We start from the raw sequence: 21,526 nt of genomic DNA, 5'->3' as shown, positions 1-21,526 counted from the left end.
AGCGGCCCGGCCCCGCCCCGTCTCCACGGCAACCCCGCCCCGCCCTTGGCGTCACATCGCCCGGCGGGCCCAAGCCCCGCCCTCCCAGCGCTCCGATTGGTTGGCGGCCATAGCGCCATCTCGGCATAGCGCCGCCGATTGGCCGGCGCCGCTGAGGCACGGGCGCGCGGTGCCCGCGGGGCGGCGGCGGCCGTTACTCATTAGCATGGCCGCCGTGCCCCCCCTCCCGCGGGCCGCCCTCGCCATTCGCGCCTTTGCCCCTCGTTCCCTGCCGCGCCCCCCGTTCCTGTCGCGGGGTGCCGCCGGGACCGGGTCAAGGAGGGAAGGCGGCGGTACCGCATCTTCTCTCCGTGAGGCGGCTGCGGGGTGCCCTGGTGCGGGCAGGTAGAGCTGAGCATCAGCCGCGCCCCCCTGGGCGTGCACCGTCCTCCCCCCGCCCCGCGCGGCGCCGCCGCCTCATCCCCAGGCGTGAGGGCTCCGGCCGGCTCGCCGCCGCCAGCGTAGGACAGTCCCGGCACCGAACGGGGCTGGGCACGGCGGAGGGGTGACCCGGGGGGCCGTGGGACGAGTTCCAGTTCCTCCGGCATCGCGTGTCCGGGAGGGGATTCTTGAGAAGACGTTTTATATATTCTTTTTTTTTCCGGTGTTGGAACCCCTGCCCAGGCTCCTGTGGCAGCCTGGCGAGGTGGGGCTTGTTCCTCTTCTAGGGCTCGTTGTTTTTCCATTGAAATCTCCCCCTTCCATTGGAGAGGAAATCGTCGCTTTTCTATAGATAGATTTTTTCATCCCTTCCACGAAACCCTATTTTCTTCAGCATCCATCTGCGGTGAAGCTTTGGAGCAACAACCGGGATCAGTGAGGCTCATGATGTGGACCTTTCTGGGTATCGCCTCCTTCATTTACGTGTATAAAAAGTGTGGGGACCTCATGACTTACGCTAATAAGGAGGTGTTGCTCTCCGTACTGGTGTTTTTCTCGCTCGGCTTGGTGCTGTCCTACAGGTACCACTTCAGGGGCCCGAGGCAGCAGCAAAAGCAGAAGTCACACCTGGGGGTGCTCTCTGATGTGCTCTCCGCTTTGCCGCTGGTTGGATTCTTCTGGGCCAAACCCACCTCGGGATCTCAACAAGTCGAACAACCCAAATCCAGAAAGGTAAGTTGGATTCGATGTGGCACATGGGGTGCAAGGTCCTGCTGCTCTTCCCTCTGGCCACTGACCCTCTGCCCTGGTGAGGGAAAAGAGCTAAAAGGGGTGGACAGGGGGTGTCTTTAGATGGTGGCTATTTGATTTGTCATATATTGTGTTATTTTTGGTTGGCAAAAGAAAGAGTGAAACTTACTTAAGTGGTAGACCAGGGGTTTTATAGCATCAAAACAAATATGTTTTAAGAAAGATTTGGAGTAAAGAATTATTATAGTAGCAGAAAGATATCTTGCCAGTTGTTCCCAGTCTGTTGTAGAGATTCTCCAGACTTGGAGAGTCTCTCCTTTGAGGAAAGTCTGAGTGACTGTCCAGCCGGGAGAAGAGAAGGCTGTTTGTAAATAAATACCTGAAGAGAGAGTGCAAAGAAGGCTGCGCCAAGGCATTTTCTATCAGTGCCTGGTCACAGGATGAAAGGTGATGAGCACAGACTGAAGCAGAAGATGTTTGCTCTGAGTGCCAGGAAGCACTATTTGCTGTCAGAGTGACTGAGCACTGCAGCGTTTCCCAGAGAGGTGGAAGAGTCTCCATCCTTGGAGGTATCCAAAACAGGGCCCAGGCCAGTCTGCTCTGACGCTGCTTGAACAGGGGCTTTGGACACCACGATGTCCAGAAACGTTTTCCAACCTCTGCCATTCTGGAATTCTTTGATGAGCTTACTAATATTTATGGATAAAACACATTTGTTTATACAACTGCAGGTAGAGTGACTGGGAAATGATTGCTGACCCATCGCTTGTACAATAGGAACAGGATCTGCTCAGCTAGTCTGTTCCCTTGAGCCCTGCATGAGCCTTGCTGTGGGACAAGAGGAGAACTGTAGGTGGTGTCTGGAGCTTAGCTGGAGTCCTGCCATCCAAGGCTATGAACTGGACATAGATATCCAGTACATCTGTGGTCAGCACTATTTGCCTGCTTTCCTCTGTACTTCTGGGCATTTCCACATGAACACTGACCCCTCCCACAGAAGAACATGAAACTGGTTTTGGCTGCAAGGCAAAGGTTTTTGATTTTTATTTTGTTTTTCTCTTAAAGCTAGCTTTTGCCAATTTCTTGCATTACCTGAATTCAGATAGTTAAGTTTTGCCCTCTCTTGCTATATTGTAGATAAAAACATAGATAGTGAATATTACTGTAAGTTGCTATTTTGTTAGTTAGGTAAGTTCACTTAGAGTATAATTAAAAAGGAGTATGTTTTCCAGAGAAATACATTTTCCAGTACATCTAATACCTTTTTAATTGCTAAAGCCTTTGTGCTGGAGGGGTTCACTGGCACAAAGGTATCAGTCTTACTTTATAGGACAAGAATATGGGACTGCCATTTCTTACTACCTTTTATAGCAGCTTTCAATCTCTCTTGACAGTTTTGTCTGTGGTTTGTCTTTGATCAGCAGGGCAGGTTTAAGCCAGGATCTTGATTTTGTTTGCAGTGATGTTGATTTTTCTTTTCTCTGCTTGTTGTGCTTTTGTTGCCTTGTAGAGTATGACAGGTTCAATTTTGGACAAAACTAAACTGCAAGATGCCTTCCAGCTACCAATGCAGCCTCAGTACCCTGGCTCAGAGTAGATCTCCTCCAAAGTCAGCCCTCTTGACAAGGTTATGGTACAGATCCATTGGCATGTGTAACTCTGTTGGCTTTGTTTTCTAAAGGGTAAAAGAGAAGTGAACTTCTCAGATGTATACCTGACTGAGACCGCTCCAAATGCAGCATTGTCACCCCAATATGATCCAGAAATTATCATTGTGGGATCAGGTGTCCTTGGTTCTTCCTTGGCGACAGTGCTTTCAAGAGATGGAAGGAAGGTGACTGTGATAGAGAGGGATCTGAAAGAACCTGACAGGATAGTTGGAGAATTGCTGCAACCTGGAGGATTTAATGCTCTTCGAGACTTGGGTCTTGAAGGTGGGTACATTTCAAAATGTAAATAGATCTGTATTACACAAGTGCTACTACACTCAACAATGTATTTAGGAAAAACCTGCCTATGGGAAAAAATAAGAAAAGCGTTATCTGCACTTAACATTTTAATTAAAATCACTTGTGTATTTCCAGTTTGCTATTTTGAAAATACTCTTCTTTCAACGTGCATATTTTGCTGAAGAAAATTGGACCATATGTAAAAAAATGCCTTTAATAAATAATTAGGCTTTCTAAAAGACTTGTTTTAATCCATCTGTTGGCTTATATCTTGCAGATACGGTAGAAGGTATTGATTCACAAATAGTAAATGGTTACATAATTCATGACATAGAGAGCAAGTTGGAGGTTGAGATTCCTTATCCAACATCTGAAGATGGATGCGTGGCCAGTGGAAGATCTTTTCATCATGGCCAGTTTATCATGGGTCTCCGAAGGGCAGCTATGGCAGAGCCCAAGTGAGTCACGTTGTGGGCAGCACAGTTGGGATCCTGAGATTCAGAAGCATTGTTCCTATCATTTCCATGAGATTCCTTTACCGTTTCCCATCAAGAGGGCTGGGATGAACAAGAGTGAGAGAAAGTAACAGCTGTAGTTTTTCATTCTGCTCTCTGTAGACAAGCTCATAAGTTACATACCCATCATATATATCATATATATATATCTATCTCACCCTTTGGGACAACTTAATCTTTAAGGGAGTATGATCTTTAAATATTAGGCAAGGTATTTGCCCATCTCTGTGAGGGAACAGTTCACAGGTTGATTCTCTTCTGCTGATTCTTGAGTTTGGCATTTTACCAGAAGTAGTGACCTCTTCTTGGTGGGCAGTGCACAGAACTTCTTTGGACAAGGCATGAGTGGCAAATCTGGCATGATTTCTTAATCACAGAATAGTTTGGGTTAGAAGGGGTTGACCACATAGTCCAACCCACCTGCACTGGGCAGTAGCATGTAGCTTTCCCACTGATTTTATCAGTGATGATAGAAATCAAACGTTTACATTTGTGTGTTGTTTTGCTTTCTTTTTTGACAACAAAAAGTGAGCCAAAATAACTAAAAAGGAGCACTATTTCCAGTTAATAACTTGTATGTTTGAGAATCTTGAAGACAACTTCTTTTCATAATGGAAAGAAAAATCTGGTGTTTTCTCTTCACTGTTTTCTTTCTTCTATAAAAGAGATGAGAAGCAAAGTTTTATTGAAATAGAATAGATTCTAGGTGCTGCTTTCTGTGTGGCATTTTTTTTGTGTTGTCTTTTTTCCCTCCTAAATATTTTTTCCCGTAAGAGTATCATAATGCCATATGCCCCTTTAAAAGGGACATATGGCATTATCGTATTTTTCATCTAACATCTTTATTCTGAGCTGGAAAATTGCTTTCTCCTTTCAGATTTATTATATCATATGAATTACTAAAAGTGGCACCAAAGATAGCTGCTCTGTAGTACAGTTAAAATTAATGGTGACTGTGTTCACTAGCTCTGAAAACTAAAGCCTTGTTGAGGCTCTTAAGTGCAATGAAATTTGGGCATCTATGTGCTCAGCTTGTGGGAAAAACTCCAGTATCTGGACACAGTCCTTGAAGCCAAAACTTGCAAAAATCATGTTTGTGACTTGAATTAAATTCTTTCCCATTTTCCATGCACTCTTGAATGTTTATTTTGTATATGCTTGCTTGCCATTTAATTTGTGGCATAGAAAACTGCATGTTTATGTGCAGTGAAAAGAGCAAGAACTCTTAATAGTGTCAGGAGATTTTGGGTTTTAATTCAAAGCTTTTGAAGATATAGGGGTTAATTATTACTGATTAGTATATCCTTTTTATAAGCACCAGGCAATATGAATGTATTTCAGATAAGTTCTTTTTACAGCAGAAAGAGGTAGGGTATCATTAGTTTATAGTAATAGACTAATTATATATAATTATAAACTCACTTACAGTGGATGAGAATGAGAAGAAAAAGTGAGCACTTAGACAGGTAACTAAAATGACAGCTTAAAAGAAACCTAGAGCTAATAGGATTTGCAGGACTTGGATTCCCTGGCCTGCTGCTGCAGTCCCTTGCTGTTGAGGTTTATGTTGTGTGCTCACTCATAACCATTCATATTTTGATACAGCCAACATGCCTGTTGCCTGGCAAATTAAGCCAGTCACAATCTGCTCTGAAATGTCTGCGCTGGATGCAGGAAAAAACACATTGATTGAACTGCTTCTATTCCTTCTAATAGTCTAAAATAGCAAGCTGTTGTATTCTCAGGTGCGCCTTCAACTCAGTTCTTAAAGTTGTGGAATTCCATCTGGATATGGAATATTTGTGAGGAAGACAGGGTGTCCCATTTCAAGCTGCTAAGTCTGAAGTGCTGTGATCAGGTCTGACAGCTCAGACCCCACAGAGATTATAAGTTTACAGATTTAATTTCTGAACTCAAAATAGCTCTGGTTGGCAGATAGAAGCAAGAGATGCTCCACTCAAACCTAAGTGTTAGCAGAACTTTAAAAGCAGAAATAGAAAAAAACCAAAACTCTATTCTGAATTCCTGAGGTGACAAGCTAGATATCAGTGTCCTAAACAGACTGGGTTAGTTTGGACTGCTCTGAGAATTATGTGGCTGACTTTTATCTAGTGTTCATGTTAAATGTTAAGTGCTCTTGATCCTGTGCTCTAATTCATCTTGGAGTTAGGTCTCACTTGCACTGTCAGTGATTCCTAGCTTTTAGCAGGGATGACTCTGTCATCTCCCTAATTTCTGACCATTATTAGGTGTGAAACTCCTCTCAGCATCTCTCACGGGGCCATGGGGCACATATGGGGGACTCTACTAAGTGGCAGGGTATTTATGATAAACAGTACAGGTTTTTAGAATATTCAGGTATCAAACCAAATGCAGTGTCAAAGTCAAATTTATGACCAACATTTTTTGACATTTAATGTGGCTTCAGAAAGTGTTCAAGAACCCTTTTTTTTCAAAATTTAAACCATGTTGGTGGAGACAACATTGTTGAAAATACTGTTTTCTTTCTGTGTCTAGTGCCTCGAAATGCTGGCATCATTAATCCTCATCTGTTTTAACCCCTCTGTTTCATGTCAGTGCAAAATTCATTGAAGGGACTGTGTTACAGTTACTCGAGGAAGATGACTGCGTTGTGGGTGTTCAGTACAAGGACAAAGAAACTGGAGACACTAAGGTGAGAGTTTTCTGTTACAATCTTTCTTAAACTGTTGAGAAAATTGAGGGTTGCTCTATATATATAACTTTGTTAAAGCTTGTATTTCAGAGCACTGGTACAGAAATAATATAGTTATCAAGAAAGCAAAAGATTTAAGAAAGGGAGGTTATTTTCTAGGGCATACAGTCTGGGAATATAGGAATTCTTGTTAAAACTTCTTATGAAGCTTCTGCTTTCAGTTTCTCTGGAGAATTCAGTTCATTATTTGTTTCATTATTCATATATCTGGAGATTAAAATCTTTCCAGAGTTCCTGGTAAAAAAACCCAATATATTAAGATTTGTGCTTCAGCTGCGTGTAGTGGTCTGCATTTCCACATATACTTTCACCATTTAGTGAGGGACTGAAAATGAAAAAGTTACCTACTCATAGTGAAAGCTCTGTCTTGTCATTTCTTGGATGACAGAAAGATAATTTTGGCATATTTTAATGCTAAACTGCTGGCTAAATGCTGTGAAACTGTGTGAACTTAAAGAGTTTAGGAAAGACCAGTCTGAGTAGAACCCCTGTACTGAAGTTCTGGATATGCTGCCTATTCTCCAGGAAAACCAAATTTGTAATCTTCTTTGAAGTTCCTTTGTTGCCTATATTTATGTAGATGTACTCTGATGGTAAAGATGGGAATCTCCTGCCTATGCCCTGCTCCCCTCCATCCTAGATGGAGGAAGTTCCTGAGTAGCTGTAAGATCCTGCTCTAACGATTATTAACAATATCTTTCCATCTCTAAGTCACTTAGAAATGGGACTGGTGAGTATAGAACCATATAGGAGAGAACTTTTAAACAGTACTTGCCAATGCTGTAGGAGAGCAAACTGGTTTTAGACTGTCCTCAGGCAAATGCCATTTCAGCCCACTTGATGGCTAAGTGCTGCAAGAGAGCAGAGAAGTAACAACATCCTTGAACCCCTCTTGAGGCAGCTGGAGAAGGAGTGAGTTCCAAGTCATGTTCCTTGGTCTGTCTTAACCTCTCATGTAATATGAATGAAACTGTATTAGGAAATCTGCTCTAGGAGAATAAACCACTGAATCATGCATATGGGAAAGACAGGGAGTTTGGAGAGGAGGAGGATTTTTTGCAGGGGGAAGGGTGTTTGTTGGGGTTTATTTCCCAAATTCAATTTGCTTTATCATCCAGCAACATGGAAGGGTGTTTTTGTTTTATTTTGTTAGAGGGGTAGAAGGGGAACGTGCATATTTTGGTTTGAGTTCTGTTTTTAAGCTTCACACACTTATGGATGTTGTTGTCATAATTTTAAATGTGACTTATTTGACCCAGCAGTAGGGTGAGCAGTGTTCTAGCCTGCATCTTTCCTGAAAGTCTGGATATTGTTCTAAAGGCCTTAGGTTTCCTGTCTGTATGCTGGGGGTAAACAAATTCATGTTTTGCTCTGAATGCTGAAGTTCTGTGGCTGGAAAGAGCTGTTTCATTTGCTGGCTTAGATCTCCTTTGATTTTAGAAATCTAGTATATGAGAAATTTCCATTAAACATTTCTATTTATTATGTTTCCCTACCTGTGATTTTTCGCAGCTAGGAAGCTCTTAGCTGAATAAAAACCCCAAACTCAAGCCTGTGTACATTCCTTAGCCTGCCTTTATAAAGAAAGGAGGCTGATCTGTGTTGTGTGTTTGTGTTTTTCTGTTCTTTCCATCCTGCATTCTCTACCACATTACCTGTGAGGTTTTTATTCTCTTAAATGACGTTCAAAATAGCCAGTGTGCTAAACATCAACTTAAAAATTTTTCAAAACTAGGCAACTAAATAGACTCAAGGTTTATTGTGTTGACTGTGGAAGAATTGTATCATGAATGTTCCACTCATTAGACAGCAGCAAACTGATATAGACAGGTGACTTTGGTCTAATTGCAGGAATAATTACAGCTTGCAATCATCCAAGCTAGGAATCCATAGGAAAGAGGTTTTGTTGACTCTACTCAGGAGCTCACTTCTGTGAGCACAGACACCATAAAACGTGTTTTACTTAACTCATATCTACTCTCTGATTTTGTCCAACTTCCCTTCACACAGCAAAAGATGTTAAGGTTTGTGTGACCAAGTCGAGTCAGACTTGATGATCGTTGTGAGTCCTCCAGTTCAGAATATTCTATGATTTTATGAACTCACTCCAATATTGGTGGCAATTTCTCACAGAGGAACTCACTCAAAGAGTGACTGATCCATACAATAGTAAGATTTCCTAGGAGTACTAATGAAACACTGTGCTTTTTTTGCCTTACAAACTGAAAGCTTAAAAGGAGAAATACTTTTTTCCATATGCTTATGCCAAGCATATGGAATCACTGAAAGATAAGGACTAATGCTTGTTTAAATCTGTTGTCATTTGAAGTTCAATCACTAAACATATTGACACTGAGAAAGCTGTAGGTAGAAGGAAACACCAACCTTTAAATGCTTCCTAATATAATAATGTTGTTTATATGACCATAAAAGGCATAAAAATACATTTTAGTAATTGGAATTATTTGCTTATGTTCAAGAACAATGTATGTGTTAAACATTAAGAATTTGCACAGACCTTCAGGCTGAACCTGATCAGTTTACTCAGATTTGTATTTTGTCCATATATATACTATTTGTTATAGTTCCTAAGTAGACTTGGAGCTATTCAGAGTTCCCTGCTTGGTCTTTCAAATATGTCTTCGTATGTGGTTACAACTTGCCAGTTTATTATACTTTGATTTGGGTTTTTTTAGTTGCTTGTGCATCGTTCTTTAATTTGGAAATCTTGGTTTGGTTTGGTTTGTTTTTTTGTTTTTTCCTTCTGAAGAGCCTTACAGCCTGAAGGGAGCAAATACTCCTCTTTATTGTTTTTTTTTAATCCAAGTTTATGCACAGCTCCCATAGCTGTGTTTTCTGAATGCATGTCTAAAAAAGCTGGAGTATATTGTTAGATCAGCTTGTGTACCAAATAGGTAAGTATGAATACAAGGAAGGCAAGCCCCACAGTATTTCTTAATACATATGTTGTTATTATGGCCTGTGATCTTCTCAGATGTTTATTGTTTTTAAAGCATCTAATTTACAATTGCAAAGGAGAACTTGGGAATTGCTTTTCACTGTTCTGGAGCAAAATTAACAGTGCATTATCTTTATTTTTAATTTATGCTGCAGGAACTTCATGCTCCACTTACAGTTGTAGCTGATGGACTTTTCTCCAAATTCAGGAAAAACTTGATATCCAACAAAGTTACTGTTTCATCTCATTTTGTTGGTTGCATTCTGAAGGTAACTTTTATGTATAATACTACATAAGCCACTATGCTGCTGCTTCGTAATGTGAGTCTGAATTTCACTAAGTATGTTGCTGTTCATTTCCTTTTCCAACAGAATCAATTAGAACTGTGCTTTTAAGTATTTATCCTGCTGTTCTGTCAGTTTCTGTGTCGCTTTGAAGTGCTCGAAGTGCTTTGAAATTTTGTTCTATGTTTTTAACTCTTAAAGTGTTGATGCATGATCAGTCCCAGCTCTAGGACAGTGGAACTTCTTACTATGTCAGCCTTGTCATACTAGGTACAGTTACAGATCAGATTTTCAACTCTTAAAATAATTATGTATCTCTGAGCCTGCTTTGGCTTTGTTTTTTAAAGTGGATATTGTTGTTAAAAGTTAGATTTCTGATTTTAGGAGTACAGGGTTAACCTTAAGCATACAGTTGAACAAGGGAGTGTTTTAGAAAATGGACTGCGATTCAGCCTAACTACGTTAAACTGAGCTCCAAACTCACTAAACCAGTGCACAGAATTTTTTTTTTTTGAGAAAAGCTGTTTCAGCATTTTACAGCTCACATAGTACTACTTTATATTAGTGCTATGTCTTATTTAGCACTAAGCTCTGGATCAGAAGTAGGCACCATTGTAAACCTGGAACCCAACTTGTAAAATTGTTTCCCTGGATGTAGGTGTTTTGAACGTAGGTTTGTGTTAAGATACTGGCGCCTAAGTTGGTGACACTCTTTTTTTTTTTTTTTTTTTTAAATAGTTACAGTATTTGTTCAGGGAGTAAAAATCTTGAGTTTTAGATCATTCTAGAAGAAGCTGTGAGTCAAACCACCTATGTTTTCTAATCCAGAAGGGTGCCCAAACTGTGCTGCTGCCTGAGGGTGGGGTACCTTGTAATCAGGTACATATTGCCTTCAGGAACTATAAATTTCAAGAGACAAGGTGGTGTTCTGGTTTTGGACTGGGAATCTGGGTTAGTAGATGAGTGGTTGGAGAATCCAGGTAGAAATTCTATCTGGATCTTTCACTCTGTGGCTGCTGCATTAAGTGATACATTAACAGCAAAAATAATTAAGAGAGAATGAACTGAAGCTAACAGAATTTTCATTAGACTGGAAAAACTGACTGGTGGGAACTTCAGTATTGTTTGGGTCTCTAATCCAGTTATCACTGCCCAAGTTTGTCTACTTTTGGAATCTCCTTTAAGACCTCATTATATAAGGCCTTATGATTCTTCAGTCAGTGTCGCCAAGTAATTATATTTAGACTAGTGGATTTGTTTCCCTCCCACCATTTTCTTTATGAAAAGAAAACAAAATGGTCTTACTGAAAACTGCTACATTGATTACATTACTGGTTTTCAATGGCATATATTAAATATTGTTGAGGTATTCAAAGGAAATGGATAAGTTAGTGATTATAGTAAATACTAAAATGTATTGGCAAAATAATTGTTGCTACACTGAAATTCAGAACTTTGTTTTTGAAAACACTTCTTAATTTAAGAGAATTATAACACAAGCGTAATATATTACAAGATTTTATTTTAAAGTATTTTAGAAAGTTATTTTGCATGTCTGATGTTTAATACTCTTTCATTAATCAGTCTCAATCTTTCTTCTCCTTCTTTCCTTTTTAAGGATGCATCACAGTTTAAAGCTAATTATGCTGAACTTGTTTTAGCTAAAACGAGTCCAGTGCTAATCTATAAGATTTCTTCAACTGAAACTCGGGTCCTTGTTGACATTCGAGGGGAAATGCCAAAAAATTTAAAAGAGTACATGATTGAGACCATTCATCCACAACTACCTGGTAAGTCTGGAAAAACTTCTACAGAATTGTCACATTTAAATATCCAAAGAAAAGAGACACATTTCCTTGGATTCATAGACCTGTGTGGCTTTTTCCATATGCATGGTGACTGTTTCAGGAACCATTGACCCTCCTTTGGTTCCGCACCACACAACAACATACACAAGTTTGTTCAGCTCAGATCTGTGAGGTCAGCAATTCAGCACAGGAAGGTCCCCAGCACAGGAAGGAGATTGACTTGTTGGAATGTGTCCAGAGGAGGCTGCCAAGTTCACCAGAGGGATGGAGGGCCCCACCTGTGAGGAGAGTTTGTGACAGTTGGCTTTGTTCAGTTGGGAAAAGAGAAGGCTTTGGGGGGACCTGATCATGCCCTTCCAATACCTGGAGGGAATCCACAAGAAAGATGGGGCACCACCACAGGCAGGACTGCTGACAGGAGCATCAATGATAGGACAAGGGGGAATGGGTTCAATTCGAGAGTAGGTTTAGATGAGATACTAGGAACAAATTATTTACTGTGAGGGTGGTGAGGCATTTAAACAGGTTGCTCAGGGAAGTTGTGTCTGCCGTGTCCTTGGAGATGTTCAAGGCCAGGTTGGATGGGGCTCTGAGTAGTCTGGTGTAAGGGAAGTGTCTCTGCCCTTGGCAGGGGGGTTGGCCCTACATGATCTTCAAGGTCCCATTCCAAGCCACACTATTCTATGACTCTGTGATATCTCTAGAGAGAGATTAAAATGGATTGTGTACAAATTACTTGTGTCATTGTCTAACCACTGTAACTAAAATATTTGGTTGTTGCAGATCACTTAAAGGAACCATTCTTAATAGCAGTTCAGAATGATCGTTTAAGGACTATGCCAGCCAGCTTCTTGCCTCCTTCAGCTGTAAACAAGAAAGGTGGGTATTATGAAATAAAAGGAAGAAAAAAGGCATTATAAGCATCTTCTGGGTCATTCTTTGTCATCTTAGATGTGTATTTGTTGTTCAGTACAACTGTCTCATAAATCTTCTATAAAAAGTAATACTTTGAAAATGTGTACCTTGGGCAAAATTTAACTGGGATGTTTACATTGACACCAGATGTTAAATCAATACCTGCTTTAATTTACTCAGTTGCTCAAGCTTATACAAGTGTGGCCTTTCTAAGAAAAAAATTATTAAAAAAATTAAAGAAATTAACTTAAAAACTGTGTTCTTTGACACATGAACACGCATACCTATAGGGAAAAAATAGGTTGACCTTAATTATCTTAAAGCTGTTTTAAGCCTTTTAATTTAAAGACACACTTTGTGGGGCTTGTTTTTTAATTTCTAGTTGTTATGCGTATTATTTTCTGGTGAGAATGAATTCTTAGTAAGTTTGATTTTTTTTTTTTTTTTAATAGATGATTTGAATTTTAAGTTTCCAAAATGATTGTGCATTATCCTATTGTTTTGTCTCTTCTACCTAGGTGTTCTTCTTTTAGGAGATGCATATAATATAAGACACCCTCTAACTGGTGGAGGAATGAGTGTTATTTTAAATGATGTTAAAATATGGAGAAATTTGCTCCAGGATATCCCAGACCTTTATGAAGATTCTGATGTTCTTAAGGTGATTCTTTATTTTGAATTTATTTTAGACAGCTTCTGCTGCAATTTAGTGACACACTTCTAAGTTTTATGCAACTCAGGGACAAGTAAGTTCTTGGTGAGGCAGAGCAGTTTGCAAAGTTTTGTCTACGATAATCAGATATCAGGCATTCACCAGTGGAGCTGCGGCCTGAAACTGCTGTGCTGTGTGGCACGAGGCCATTTCAGGACTTTGCACACTGACCTGCTGTGCTTTACTTAGGGAGACTGGTGTGCTGTGTCTACTCAGGATGCTTTGCTAGGATAACCTGATATTCCCATTTTAATGGAGTATTTTTAGCCAGATTGAACCTAAATGTGGAGGGTATGAGTCATTACACTTGTGTGAGTGGAAGTTGTACAATAATGAGTTTATGTACCCAGTCTTGCAAGAGACATCTCAGCCTCCTCTGGGCTCTTGCCTGCTGCATTAATCTGGGTAGTAAGTTAGAAGGGATCCTTCCTTCCCAGGATCTGCACCATCAGTGTTCATGCAAGGTTTCTTTTTTCAGTGATACTTAGTCCCAACATTCTGATGAGTAGATAGTAAGATTTTTTTTTTAATTTGTTTACTGCTTTTAATGGGATTAGGCATATTGTCTTGGCTAAATTACAGGTAGTATAATTGTAGACTACAAGTAGATGATTAAAAAGTGTAATTGAACACTGATAAACACTTAGAGGAATCCTGGATGTCAGGACAGTTCAGGACTTACCTGACCACATGCAGATGCTTTCGTCTCATCTAGTCACCTCAGACTTCCAGTCTTTTCCTATTTATTAACCAGTCAATTGAGGGAACTAGCTGAGCGTTATCCTTGAAGTTTCAGCTGTATCCCAGACACCTTCGGTAGGATGAGATGAGACATGCTCTGGAACTACCTTTTTTTCCCTATATTTAAGGTAAGGGGAGCCTGGATAACTGGTTCAACAAGTTGCAGAAATTCCTTAATGACCTAGCTTGGAATCAATCTAGCATATCACTAAATCCCTTCTATGTGTCCATGAGCATGACTCTTGCCACCTCACCTCTTTGGGGATCTTTTGACTGTTCCATTGTTTTTACTGACAGAAATTTTTTTTTTTTTTTTTTTTTTTTTTTTTTTTTTTTTTTTTTAGGCAAAAAGAACATTTTACTGGTCAAGAAAAAAATCTCATTCCTTTGTAGTGAATGTTCTTGCTCAGGCACTTTATGAACTCTTTGCTGCCACAGATGGTAAATACATCTTAAATATAACCTCTGATTTATAAATTTGGTAGATAAAAATGACCGGGAAGGAGTTGTTCATGTCTCTTTGTGTATATATATATGTACACACATACATACATATATGTGTTTGTGTGTGTATGTATATATTAAAATATATCAATCAAAGAATTTTCATTTTTGTGTTCTCTGCCTAGTTTTTTTAGACAGTTTTAGCAGTGTGAAGGCAAGTCTCGAGTTAGGGCTAAATAACAAACCAAAGAAAAACTCCAAAATAAACAAAACAATAGTCAGTTAATACAAAAATATGTAGATATTTTGTAAGACTATCCTTTGTGTAAATAAAAACAGCTTGAAGTCCAGCTTCAAATGAACAGAACAATAGATAACAAAGTCCTAGATTTAATATCTGTATTAGGTATGCAGAAAAATTTTTCAGTACGTGTTGACTATCTTTGATTCATTAATTTGAATTAATTTTGTAGATTCCTTGCATCAGCTAAAGAAAGCCTGTTTCCATTACTTCAGACTTGGAGGAGAATGTGTCTCAGGTCCCGTTGGATTGCTCTCAGTGTAAGTTCACTGTGCTGGCCGTGGTTATTGTGGGCCCCTGAGAGATCTGCTTTGTTCCCCATCAGGTGGCTCAACGCAGGCTGGATGGCCCACATGAGTCTAGATTTTAAGTTTATACTGAAGGTTGGGGATTTCTTTCCCTGCATAAAAAAGGCCACTAAAAGCTGGTGGCCCCTAGTGTAGATGGCACAAGAATTTGAATAAGGTAGAGGAGTCCAGACCAGCAGAGCAGCTGGTGATGTTTCCTACTTGGCAAGCTGAGAGTAGTGTTGGGTGAGGCCCCCCATAAAAAGCTGTAAGGAACAGGGAAATCTCCAGCTATGAAGGTGTTTGAATGACCCCTCTGAAACTTGTGAATGCACAGTAAATCCTACTACTCTGAACATAGGAGAATGTGTGCTTTTATATTTCTCTCCTTTTGGACTGAGAGCTAAAACTGAAAAGCCTGTTTAAAATACTCCTCTGGGGGAAGATGAGGTAGACAAAGAGTACTAGAAATAAAGAGAAAGCAGCAGTGTATGTTGGCTGTACTGTAGAAAGGAATGCACAGTGTGGAGCAGCCCAAGAGAACCAAGTTTGGATTTTTCAGTTAAGCTGGCAGGACCAGATCTGCCTAAATCAGAAGGGGGTGTGTGATCTTGAATGGAGGTCTGTATTCGTAAAATGGAAAATTTTCAATCCTTTCTGATTCTGTTTATTTACTAGTTTTATCTGTTTATTTTTAATGCAGGTTGTCTCCTAAACCAATGGTACTGATTGGCCACTTCTTTGCTGTGGCCTTGTATGCTGTTTATTTTTGCTTTAAGTCAGAGTCCTGGATCACCACCCCTCGAGCAATTTTCAGTAGTGGAGCTATTCTTTACCGGAGCTGCTCTATAATATTTCCACTTATTTACTCTGAAATGAAGTATTTAGTCTATTAAAATCCAGGGGAGAATGACTGGAGGAAGAAAGCATGAAAATCACAATGCCTTCAAAATCTTTGGACATGTACTATTTAATATTGTATTATGGTCTCCTCAAAATGCAATTTCCTTGATAAGGTTTTAACTTAATTTTGGTTTTGTGGTTATATACATATATATTATATGTAAATATTCTTTTCTTTGCAATTTAAGTTCAAAAAGGAGTTAGCTGTTTACAAGGACCATAATTAAGTGTTGACATGGTAGATAATTGCCAGTTTTGACAGAATTTCTTTCCTTGCTTTATGTGTTGCTGAGTGCACCACTAATATTAATAAACTGAGAAGTGAAAACTGTAAACCATATGCTGCTATTATCCTTCATGCTTTTTTTCTGTTCAGTAGTTCCATAGACTTTATTACTGTGAAATATTGTAACATTCTTGATTTGGTTATTTCATTAGGATTTGCATCTGTTCTGTTTCAGTTGCGGCTAAGATACTGGTCTGCTCACACTTAAAAGGACACTGTAAAGGATGTCAGATCTTGATGTGTCACTATATCTTGAATTTCAGTTACTGTTGCAAGTGCCATGTTGCTCTTCTGAGTTCCTTCTTTACACCACAATTCATTTTAACAAGTAATAACCAAAACTTGCTTTTTTGGCTATTGCAATGCACTCAGCTAGTGAAAGCACATGTATTCGAAAATTTCTTCCTATCTCATTTCCTTTTAAAACCTTGAGAGTTTGGGGTTGTTTTGATTAGTGTGTGTGCAACTGAAGTTTAGCACTGCCATGAACTGAAGCACAGCAACAAACTGTATCCACTGAAACGTATTAAGTCCAGGCTATTTCCAGTAGACAGTAATCTTTAATAATACTTCTGAAATTTAATGAAAAGCACCATGAAAGTGTCCTTTTAATACTTGGAGTGTGGTGGGATTATTTTTCCTGTAGGAATTACTGCATGCTACTAAAGAGTTCATGTCTATTCCTATTGGTCACTATTCCTCTCAATGTTCTCGTTATCGGTGTGATTTCCTTTGCTCTTGTGCATCTGCATTTTCTTTACCTTTCTTATGATTGGTTTGGGTATCACTGTATGGCTCTGCTCTTTTGGCTTGCCTAAACAATCACACATGGGTGCAGCCAACAGTCTGGAGAGTAGTAACAGGTTTTGTTCTTCTGTACTGGTGAAACTGTGACTCTACCTTGAAAATGACAGATTGCATAAGCTGTGTATAAACATACATTTTATCTTGGACTGTGAAAAAAATCTGTGGAGAGACTTTATTTAGTATTTTATTTGATGGATATTTCAAATGACCTTTTCTTTTCCAGAAGCAAAAGTATGTATATTTTTCTAACCATGATCACTTTTGATACCCTCTTGAAATTACACTCACCATGAATATGTCTATGTTGAAACTTTAGGGTTTACTAATATTTTCAAATATCATTATATATGGTAACTAAATTATGCCCCTTTAAGGGTACACAAAGTTTGCAGAATTTATACAAGTGTTTTCAAAATTTGTGACAATTTTGAAAATATTGATTAATTTAACATTTTTTATTTTTTTATATTATTTGCAGTCAGTCTCTTTAAAATCATGGATAAAAAGTCCTGAGCCAAATACACATCCTCAGCTTACGTAAATAAAAAGTTATATCTGTAGATTATTTTTGTTGTGTGTCTCTGGTTAAAGAGTTTTGTTAAATTCTGATTTATCTGCTTAAACTTACTTCTTATATGTAAGGAGTTTTTTCCTTTCTTGTCCTGAATTCATTGCCTGGTTAAGTGTCTTGATGATTGAGGTAGCAGTCACTTACTGGAAATTGCGGGGGGAGAGACAAATGTTTTGTGTGTGTGTAAGAAGTGTTAACCTGAAAATATGACCATGAGATGGCTACATGCCCTGTCCTCAGGATAAGGAAGGGCTTTGAAATATCAGAGTGGGATCGTTGCGACGCAGGACAACACAGGATTGGGTTTCTGGCTGAGATTACTGATGAGCTGGTCTTTAGCAGTGTTGGCTGGGGGTGGCCCATGGCTCTGCCCCAGAGAAGAGTTGCAGGGCAGAATTTCAAGCTGTTTTCTGTGGTCCCTGTCTGCAGTTATTTTGTCATGGATGCAGAGGGATGTTGGGTGGTGGAGAAGAAATCATGAAAAAAGCAGTTCTTGAGTCAGCTGAGACTAAGAAGAGTAAAGCTGGCAGTGAGTGAGTAATGTCCGTAGGTAAAATGGCCAAAAATGGAATCCAAGTGCACCTAGAGCTAAGCCACAGCATGCAGCAGATGGTCTGTAAGAATCCTGATTTTCATTCTCTACACCTGTATGTGCAAATAAAGCAACATTCCTGGAAGGTTTTGTCGCAGATGTGATTCAGAATCTGAGAGGAGCAGAATGCAGGCATATTTGATGCAACTTTTGAGTTGTCTATTTTCTCACTCTGAAGAGGTTAATTCAAAGGATTTCTACACTGTAACCTTTAATGGCAATAATGTGTTGTTGGCACAAGGAGATAGGAGTTGTGTGATAAGGTTATCCCTCTGTTCCAGGGCAGCTGCAGCTGCTGGACAGAGTAGAGGGAGGAAGAGAAGTAGCTACATAGTGGTGAGTTTGTAGATGTTCACATAGTGCAGGAGTATGAAAACTTGCTTGTAGTGGAAAGAGGAGACAGTATCATAATAGATAGAATCATAAACTCTGGAAAAGACCACCAAGATCATCAAGTCCAAGCTTTGACTGAACACCACCATGTCAACATTGCCATAGCACTAAATGCCATGTCCTGTTGTTTCTTGAGCACTTCCAGGAATGGTGAGTCCACACTTGCCTGAGCAGCCCATTCCAGTGTATAACCACCCTTTCAGTGAAGAAACGCTGCCTGATGTACAACATGAACCACACCTGGCACAGCCTGAAGCCATTTCCTCTTATCCTGGCGCTGATTGCTTGGGAGAGGAGATGGACCCCGACCTGGCTACAACCTCCTTTTCTCCACACTAAACAACCCTTGCTCCCTCAGCAGCTCCTCATAAGATTTGCGTTCCAGACCTTTCCCCAGCTCCATTCCTCTTTTCTGGGCCTGCTCTAGCACCTGAGTGTCCTTCTTGTAGTGAGACTGGACACAGGATTCAGCTGCTGCACTGCAGAAGGGGTAGATGGGAAAGGTGTGTGGAGCATGCTGCCTGTACTGGCTTTCTATGTGTAAACTGTGACCTTTGCTACTTCAAAGGCTGCTCCACATCCCTTTGTGTTGGTGTTTGCTGAAATACTGTTGATGCTCATGGGTTGTTTTGTGTCAGTAGGGCATTAATTTATTGTTGGGTCGTAGTCCCTGTACGTACTGCTCTCTGAAACCAGCTTGTGTATTCTGGACAAAAGTGAAATCCATTCAATCCAGAATAAATATGAGCAGCTGATAAATTATTCATCCTGAAATTCTGGCTTGCTCAGCATGACATTACTACATGGAAAATAGTGTCAGCAGTTCTGAAATTGTTCCCTGTGAAGCTCCAAAGAGCTGCACAAGCTCCTGTCCTGTGCAGAGCGAACAGAGGCATGACACAGTTTCCTGAGACAAAAATTATTCAAGGTACTGACAATAAAAGCCAACAGGGTATTTTAAATGGTAACTGAAATGCACTGTTAATATAAGCAAAGTAACATAAATAGGAAAAATAATCTTGATCATAGAATATTTTTTTTTTTTGAAGGGATGTGTAAATCTCATCTACTCCAATGCCACTGCAATGACCAAGGACATTTTCAGCTACATGAGATTGCCTGTAGCCCTGTCCAGTCTGATCCTGAAATTTTGCAGGGTTGTGTACCTACCCTCTATCTCTGTGGGCACCCTGTTCCAGTGTTTCAACACCCTCACTGTAAGAGCTTCTTACTGCTAGCATAAGTCAACCCTTTTTCAGTTAAAAACCATTATTCCTTGTCCTATTGCAACAGCTCCTGCTGAAAATTTTCTCCCCATCCTTCTTTATAGAACAACATCAAGTCCTGGAAGGTCTCAATAAGATCTCCCTGGAGCCTTCTCTTTTCCAGCCTGAACAACTTTCTTAGCCTGTTTCCTTAGGAGAGTGGCTTCATACTCTAATTGTCTTCCAGACCCTCCTCCAGCCCTGCATTAACAGGTCTGTGTTGTCCTTCCTGTGCTGGGCACCCCAGAGCTGGATGCAGTTCTCCAGGGAGGCTCTCACAAGAGCAGAGCAAAGGGGGACAATCACCTCCCTTGCCCTGCTGGCCCTGCTGCTTTTGATGCAACCCAGGATACAACTGGCTTTCTGTCTGTGAATGCACACTGCTGTGTCATGGCCGGACTCCCATCTACCAGCACCCCAAGGCCTTGGCAGGGCTGTTCTTGAGCCATTTGTTCCCCAGACTTTATAAATATTGGGATTTTCCTCACATATGCAGGACCTTACATTTGTCCTCATTGAACCTCATGAGGTTCCCATGGGCCCAGTTCTCAAGTCTGTCAGAGTCCCTCTGGATGGGATCCTGTCCCTTAGGTGTATCAACTGCACCACTCAGCTTGGTCTCGTGCAAACTTATTGAGGGTGCACTCAATTCTAGTGTCTTTGTCATTGATAAAGATATTAAGCATTATTGGTACCAACACAGTCCCCTGAGAGATACCACTCATCACTATCTCTCTCTGGACACTGAGCCATTGGCCAGTACCCTCATTCACAGTACAGTCCACCTACCAAATCCATATCTCTCCAATTTAGAAAGGATGTTGTGGGGTACCTTGTCAAAGGCCTTACACAAGTCCAGAGAGCTGACATTTATAGCTGTTCCCTTGTCCACAGATGAATGCACCCCATCACAGAAGGCCACTGGGTTGCTCAGGTAGGACTTTTCCTTGGTGAAGCTGTTTTGGCTGTTCAATCACCTCCCTGTTCTCCATGTGCTTTAACACAGCTTATATAAAGATCTGCTCCATGGTGTCCTCAGGCTGACAGGTCAGTAGTTCCCTGAGTCCTCCTTTTTGCCCTTTTTAAAGATGGGTACCTTTCCCCTTTTTCATTTATTTGGACCTGACTGCCATGACTTTTTGGATGTCATGGCGAGTGGGTTGGCAACTACGTCAGCTAACTCCCTCAGGACTCTGGCACGCAACTTGGGTCCCATAGACTTCTGTATGTTCAGGCTCTTCAGATTCCTCACAAACCTGATCTTTTCTTATAGTGGGAATCACTTTATTCCCTCAGTTTCCATCCTGCTGTCCATCCACTTGAGAGGCACGGAAGAGAGGTTTCCTTTGAAGACTGTGGCAAAATTTGCTGAGTACTTTGGCCTTTTCCTCATCCCTTGTTACCAGCTTCATGGCCTTGCTTCTTTCTTTGACCCTTCTTTTCCAATTAACAAACCTGTAAAATCCTTGTTATTCTCTGAGTCTTGCCAGGTTCAGTTCCAGCTGTGCCTTGGCCTTCCTCACACCATGCCTACACAACCAAACCTTGTCCCTGTACTTTCCCCAGGTTACCTGTCCTTGTTTCCACTGCCTGTTCATTTGCTTCTTGCCCTGTTGTTTGACCAGCAGGCCCCTACTCAGCCATGCCAGTCTCTTGCCCTCCTTGCCTGATTTCTTGCTCCTGGGGATCAAGAGCTCTCACACTCTATGGAAAGCATCCTTAAATATCCACCAGCTCTCTTCTGCTGCCTTGTTCCAGAGGGCAGTTTCCAGGGGGTCCTATTGTCCCTAATATTCAGGGTCCTGATTTTACTGTTTGCCTGACCCATATTCTGCAGGAGTGTGAACTCCACCAGTCCATAATCACTGCAGCCCAGGCTGCCTCCAATCT

General features: G+C 40.6%; 1 protein-coding gene across 1 annotated transcript; it reads left to right on the top strand.

Annotated features, from left to right (window-relative positions):
• The first annotated feature begins 453 nt into the window (after window positions 1-453).
• Window positions 454-16,057, top strand: SQLE (squalene epoxidase). The gene is made up of 11 exons (XM_040062085.1): window positions 454-1,152; window positions 2,852-3,104; window positions 3,397-3,577; window positions 6,212-6,308; window positions 9,483-9,596; window positions 11,230-11,401; window positions 12,203-12,298; window positions 12,853-12,995; window positions 14,132-14,228; window positions 14,705-14,792; window positions 15,523-16,057. The coding sequence occupies exons 1-11, from the start codon at window positions 865-867 to the stop codon at window positions 15,713-15,715; spliced, it is 1,722 nt and encodes a 573-aa protein (XP_039918019.1). The 5' UTR covers window positions 454-864; the 3' UTR covers window positions 15,716-16,057.
• The last annotated feature ends 5,469 nt before the right edge of the window (window positions 16,058-21,526 follow it).

The sequence above is a fragment of the Hirundo rustica genome, chromosome 1, assembly GCF_015227805.2.
Source record: "Hirundo rustica isolate bHirRus1 chromosome 1, bHirRus1.pri.v3, whole genome shotgun sequence".
NCBI classification, from domain to species: Eukaryota; Metazoa; Chordata; class Aves; order Passeriformes; family Hirundinidae; genus Hirundo; species Hirundo rustica.
The sequence above is the reverse complement of the archived record's forward strand: the minus strand, read 5'-3'. Positions and strand labels throughout refer to the sequence as shown.